Source organism: Austrofundulus limnaeus, unplaced genomic scaffold (genome assembly GCF_001266775.1).
Source record: "Austrofundulus limnaeus strain Quisiro unplaced genomic scaffold, Austrofundulus_limnaeus-1.0 Scaffold327, whole genome shotgun sequence".
Lineage (NCBI taxonomy): Eukaryota > Metazoa > Chordata > Actinopteri > Cyprinodontiformes > Rivulidae > Austrofundulus > Austrofundulus limnaeus.
In genome coordinates this window covers 355,588-362,461 of record NW_013952729.1, presented here as the reverse complement: position 1 = coordinate 362,461, position 6,874 = coordinate 355,588, and the positions used below count along the sequence as shown (strand labels likewise).

The 6,874-nt window shown below is 39.2% G+C and overlaps 1 protein-coding gene across 1 annotated transcript in view; it reads right to left on the bottom strand.

Moving 5' to 3' along the window:
• The window catches only part of adamts18 (ADAM metallopeptidase with thrombospondin type 1 motif, 18), a 63,189-nt gene that overhangs the window by 8,789 nt on the left and 47,526 nt on the right, over window positions 1-6,874 (bottom strand). Inside the window, exons 19-20 of the mRNA XM_014022377.1 lie at window positions 3,484-3,688; window positions 1,327-1,521 (exon numbers count right to left, since the gene is read on the bottom strand). Coding sequence (XP_013877831.1) covers window positions 1,327-1,521; window positions 3,484-3,688 — 400 coding nt within the window. The remainder of the gene's footprint in view (window positions 1-1,326; window positions 1,522-3,483; window positions 3,689-6,874) is intronic.

Genomic DNA, 6,874 nt, shown 5'->3' with positions numbered 1-6,874 from the left:
ACATCTGGTGAAAATTTCATGTCATTAGCACCTCTAGTAATATATTTACTGAGAAAATGTGACGTGTTCAATACTTGTTTTACCCACTGTATGCTCAGGTCCCTGCGCAATAAAAGCAAGCAATAAGTCAAAYACAGACAAAAACATACTTGTAATGTATAAAAATAGGTAAGATTAGTCCAGGTGCATCATCARTCAGATTGCCGCACAACTTAAAATACTCTGGTATATTACATCAAAGGGTTAGACTGCAATGTTTTTTTTTCCAATGCTGTATACCTCTAGTATTAACTATCAACTATAGTGTGAACCCAAACRCACCTCCAAACTACCTGAAAACAATAGAGGACAGAGATTACTTATGGGTTTAAAAAAGACTGGAAAAATCGTGACTTTATAAAATACTTTAAGATGAGCTTTGGAACATTTACACAGCATCAACATGAGGTAAACTATCTGGCAATGTTTAAAATGCTTTATAATAATACAGTATGTGAGCTGGACTAATGAATAATTATCTTGACGAATGATCATAATTTGATGTTTTCAGTACAATAAGGATCAATTAGGCAGTCAAATACCACTGAAATTTCACAAACGGGTACAGTCCATCATACATATAATAAGCACTACTGTTGTACAATGATGAGTGCATTTAATTTGCAATTAACAACTGAGACCRTCATTGATTACTCATTATGTTCATTATTTATCGCAACGAGACGATTACTCATTTAGCCAGTTAAATTATAACGGCAGTGTTTTCCTGCCATGGGGAAAAAACTAACTGCACTGAAACGGAACGCATTAACAATGTCAGAAAAATGAAACATCCCTTCCATTAGATTAGAATAAATAAACAAGGAGCCATCACACTGTGGTCAAGTATAACACTAATTKTGCACCGCTTTTTATCTGCGTGACACTTTGTCTTTACTTTGAGCTCAGTTTGTGTTGTCACCGGCGTTCCTTCCAAAAGGCTCGCAGAGCAAGAACATAAAGCTGAGCAGTGATGATAGTTCCAAATGAAGTGAAGGTTTGCATATTAATTTACTGGAGCTGCGAGCGATGAAACTCATTTCTCCTTTCCGTGATGAGTTTCTCACTAAATGACAGATAAATGTTTATGAAAAATGGAAATGGGAAGATGATGTCGTATTTTCTTAATTCTCGGGGACTGCCATCAAAACTGAAAATGTCTTAGAGTGAAATCATTTCTTCTCCATTTAGAGCAAAAGAAACAATTCATAAAAACATTCAGAGTGCTTTGCCATGACTCTTTTTTTTTTTCTATTTCTTTTGTGTCACTTTCTTTTCTCAGCTTACCTCTCCCCAGGGTGTGGGGATCCACTGCAGCTTCTCGTTCCTGGGGCAGCGCCGCAGGACACACGTCTCTTGGGATTTCGGTCTGTGGTGCTGCCTGCACATGCTGTCGGGCACCACCACCGCTTTGGCCCCCGGATCAGTGCTGCGGCAGAACACGCTCCGCTTCCTCAGGCCACGGCCGCAGGATTTGGAGCACTGAGAGTCGACGAGAAAGAAGCAGATGAAGTCATTACGGAACGAATGTCAAAGACACAAGCAGGTCCTGAGGACATTAGTGATGCATTAAGCAAAGATTTAATGACTCTAGATGAAATCATAAACGTGTACCCATTCCTTGAAACTCTTAGAGCCTTTTCCTTCATTTTTTTCCCTTGAATTTCYATCTCGTTTAAGCGTTAGGTCATTTTAACGGAGGTGAAATCCTTGGCACAGACACAGAAAATGCACTTGTTATTCGCCACWTGCTGGATGACTAAACAGAAGGTCATTGGCTTTGATGGCAACACATTATGGCCAATCAGGAAATACAATAAACCAATAGCTCTGAGATGAATGTGACCCCATCAGCATGTTGACCAACTGGAGGCCGAGCTGCTGTAAACTCCACATGAACTGCAGAGAGACGGACAGCGAAGTCAAACTGGTCCGCTGGGACTGACGACCGCAGCCAGTGGGGCCGTTTATCCGACAGCGCCCCATTCATTTATCAGACAAAAGACACASATACACAYACACRCGCTCCTGCACATCAGCATTCACAACTGCATGCATCCCAGTTGTCCTCTTGTCACTGAAAGATCCAATTGATCTTTTCAGGGAGCCTGGCCTCGGCTCTGCGTGACCGCCAACTGAACTTGCGTTAGACAACAGTGCGAGCACACAACACGAGCGTCCCGAAGACCGATGGCTGAGTGACGATCAAATATCCGGATTGTGCTGCTCAAGGAGGCTAATCGTTCCTCAACAGTTGTCAAGCTATCGGATGTGCTGTCAGTCTGTTAATGTTGTAGACAGAAAAATGAGCCGAGAGAGGCTCATCAGTTCGAGAACAGCATTTCCAGCACTTAAATGTGTAATTAGGTAATATCTAGAAATGTAAATAGTTTAATCAGACAATTAGCTTAAATAACATAAATGGAAAAGGTTGTTTGTTATTCTTTCTACAACCCTGCATCCAAACTACACCATTTATTATCTTATTTGGCACAAAGTATGGCATGTTATTTAAAGCATTTCTTGTCAATTGTGCAAATAAAACATAAAACTGTTTTGAAAAAACAAGTTAAGTGTGTTACAATATACTGTATTAATCTAATGGTTTATCCCATACATATTGTGGCTTTTCAGAGGTTTTCTTTCAGTATGTCTCATTGAACCAGCAGAGGACAGCATAGCCTTGATTTTACTTTGTGAAGGTGAGTGAAAGTCTTTAATTTCATGCAGATTTGCAAACCTTTACCTAAATTCTAAACTGAGAATAACATAACATTTGGACAAAAACTAACGACTAAGAAGACAAAAACAAAACAAACACAATATTGTTTTGATYCAAACATTTTTCCCAACACAGTTTTTTTAATGGCCATGATCAATTTATTTTAGTTCTGTTACGCTGTCCCAACACTTTGCTCTAGTTTGTGCTTACAATACAGGGTTAATCATTTATTTACCAAAATATTTTCATCATTTTTCTGACTTTTGAATTCTAACTAGCATTCATATTCCAAAAGAAGGAGGTTATGAATTGCACACACCCATTCTGTAAACCTATGATTGCTGAATTTTCTGTTGAGCATTGGGATGTCGAGCTAGGGAGTAATTTAAATCAAATAGGTTCGACATGTTTAACTTTATCTGTAWTTAAAAATAAGTAACGAAAGCTTCTAATTGTCTTTGTTTCTTGAACTGTGTGCACGTTTAATTTGGAGTGTGTTCAAGCAAAGATGTAAAGTTATACTTCATATTCAATTATTCTTTTTTTTGGTCTTTTAATTATTTCGTTTTCTTTTACAGGGCGTGGGTATTAGGTGCAAATATACAAAACAAAGACAACAACAACAACAAAAAAAGAAAAGAGAATAAAAGTTTTGTATTCTTTTTTTTCAGATTTCATTTGCTGGTTGTTTTTAATGACTACATTTAAGTTTAAAAACCCACCTGGGACCAGGATCCAGTGCTCCACTCTGGCGGGCAGGCCTGCGTTTGGCACGGCTGGACCTGGGCAGGAGAGATGACGGGGCAGAGGGAGAGTGCCACGCCCTCTTCCCTCTGGTAGGTCACCTTTCTCAGGCAGCGCAGCGTCCTGGTCTGCTGGCCTCCACCACATGAGCGACTGCAGGGGCCCCAGTCTCCTGCGACCCAGCTGTAGAGTGTTGAGAACAACATTTAACTGAACCTCTGTTATCAGGAAGTCAACCACATGACTGAACTCCTAATCAGAATKTCCGACCACAAGTTTAGACTCTAATCAGCGTGGCTTCGTTTAGCCTCTGCAATAACACATTTTCTTTGTAAAAGTATCACTGATTACTCTCAAACAAAAGATCTTATCAAAGCAGTTATTACCAAGCTGTTTCAAACAGTGATCCAGTTATGAGTTTCAGAAAAGCAGACATGCTGCTGTCACCACGTTCACACAGACTTAAATCTGGTCCACCCCTTCCATCCATCTTTATTTCTTATATTTCTATAAAACTAAACACAAAAACCATGCTGTAAACAACTCTGCAAAACAGCTTTCCCAGATTTCCTCAGCCAACCGCCACATGCGACACACAATGAAGCTACAGACAGATGTGGACTTTCCTGACTTTTTCCCCCTCCTCTTTTGTCATTTCTTGGTTTTGCTTTTCACTCTTCACCTGTCCCCTCTGCCCTCATCATGTTAGTTCTAATCTCTTCACACTTGTCCCATGCTCKTTGCCACGTCTTTGAATCTCCGCTTTGCCTTTGACCAGCTGAAAGCCAACTCCTGCCTCTAAAATAGCTCCTGTCTTGACATCAGAGCCGAAGAGGGACATTTCAACAAATGAGAGGTCTGACAACCACATGCTTAGAAGAGGGAGAGGGAGGAGACGGGCAGATGGCTCCGTCCAGTTCTTAGAAGACAAGCTACCACAGAAACTTTTCCTCCCGGGCTGCCGACCTGCTTCAGGGAACGGAAAAAATGCTTTCATTCCCTTTCAAATGCCACAGAGAAATGAAACAGCAGGACTGAGCTGCAATTTGAAAACCGGAACGTTGTGGACCACTGGGAGTCGAAAGCCTTGGTTTGGGACTTTTGGCTTGTGAACTGTTTGTTTCTTTTTCTCTTCTGTTTCACTGACTTATAAATAACAATATATCATTGGGGGGAAGTGGCTGATGTGCCACTCTGCTTGGCTGCAAAACCACCACAGACTTAACTATAATTTGTATATCTTAGATTTCACAAAAGCTGACATAAGCTGAGGCAGGAAGCGTGCAAGAARAAGGGAAGATTCTATGATTTTGATAGTAATCTACATGCATGGCTGCAGTAATAGCACCACCAATGGATGATTTCATAAAAATCAATGACCTCTGTCATGACATAAAGTTCAGCTGGAAGCTTTTGGTTGCCTTGTTTGCAAGGTTTCAACCAAAACAGCTATTAACTTGTTATTTCTTAACATAAAATAGTCTTAGCATAAAACTCTTAGTCTAAGGAATTCCTTGAAATATTAAAGCCTTTAATTTCACTGTTAAACTTTATAAAAAGGTCATCGACAAGCGCGTCATCTACATCTACAAAATTTCCATGAGTCACTTTTAATTGTCGACATCTAACTTTATAACTTTAGTTGACTGTCACTGTCGTTGTAAAGCCATCACTAAGAAGAAGCTTTGCTACTAGACTACATTACTCATTTGGTGAACACTTTTTTCTAAATTAAGAAACATGTTGAAAGAGATATGAAATTTAGCTCTTTCCCCAAAGCCACGTGGGCAACTGGACTGAGGAAACTGCATCAAACCAGTCATTTTCTGACTGAACATTAACCACTTTAAGGCTGCATCCACAGTGAAGGGCMCAGTTTTAACTGAAGTGCAGTGGGACATTAAGAGCAATGACCTCGATCAACTTGTTCTGAGAAAGAAAGATAAGGATCTACCCATCAAAATGTTTGAAATGAACTTTTTAGTGGAACTACCACTTTGATTTCTGAAGTAAAGAGTCATTAGCTGCAAAGAACTTTGTATTTTGAATATTCTCATTGTGTCATGTAAATTATTTCACTCGRACACAGCTCTAAAACTGAAGATGACCACAGAGTGTTTCAAGTTAACTGACAGTACAAACTGTTGATTCTAAATTGTTTTTCTGCCATCTTAATAATAACAATAATAATGTTTACTTCATCAATCCATCCATCCATTATATTTACCTGCTTCTTCCTTTTAGTGCTGTAAGGGTCACTGGTGCCCATATTCAGCAGTCAGCCCTTTGGACGTTTGGCTTTATCTTGACCATTGTAATTTTCACAAAAAAAAATCTGGGGTGGGGGGTGGGGGGGTTGAAATCTGTCTGTCGGCCGTGAGGACAGGCAGAACGTGGGGCAGAGATAACGGTGTCTGAAAAAAATCAGTGTGATTGCCCTGTGTGTCTGTATACAAGCAAAGTGGGGGAAAATCCATGTAATTTAAGGACAATTTGTGCAACTTAACATATATGACAATGCAATGGATGGGGTCCTTCACATTTATTAATTCCCTATCATGAAATAAATTCTCTCCATTTTCCCCACGAGCACACATGTGGGGGAGAGGAGTGGCCCACAGAGGAGCAAATCAGGCCGGAGTCAGGTGGGTGCTTCACCTTTTCCGCACAAATTTTATGTGATGGTACGGCCATTAAAACCTGTGCTCTGCTAATCACATGCTTGCCTTCACTAACCTCTGTGCCACCATTTACTCATGGAGTTAAAAACACTTAAAAGGTAAAAACACTCCTATCTAAAAAAAAAAAAAAGAAAGAAAGAAATTTATTTGGTCGTCCTTTTTTTTAGAAAATAAAGGATTACGTTTTGAGTCATTTCTACTGTAGGTAAGACACTGATTGATAATGAAAACTGTACAAAACACCACTTCAAAACAAACCACCTTTGTGTTTTACAGGCTTTGTTCTATTCCATGTGGTGTGATTTCACCTAAGGTTACAGAAGAYGACAGGGAAAATGTAAAGTGAACAGGTGTTTACATGAGCAGGATTACAAAACCATGACAGATTTACAGATAACTTCTATGCTACTAAAAAATATACATTATACACCATTTTAGACAACTTATGCCAAGTTGTAAAAATTTAGTTATGAATGAATTACTGATGTAAGTTACATATTTGATCTAATTGTGAGCCTTACAGTATGTCCATATCAAGTAATTTGTTCTTTTCCATCTTAAACAGACATTCTCAGTGTTGAAGAAAATCGTAGATTGGCATAAGTTCTCTAAAACATTTCAATATGATAGGGCCTTTACTAAAGATTTGTGGCTAAATTTTCTCACACTGCTTTTATCAGAAATTATC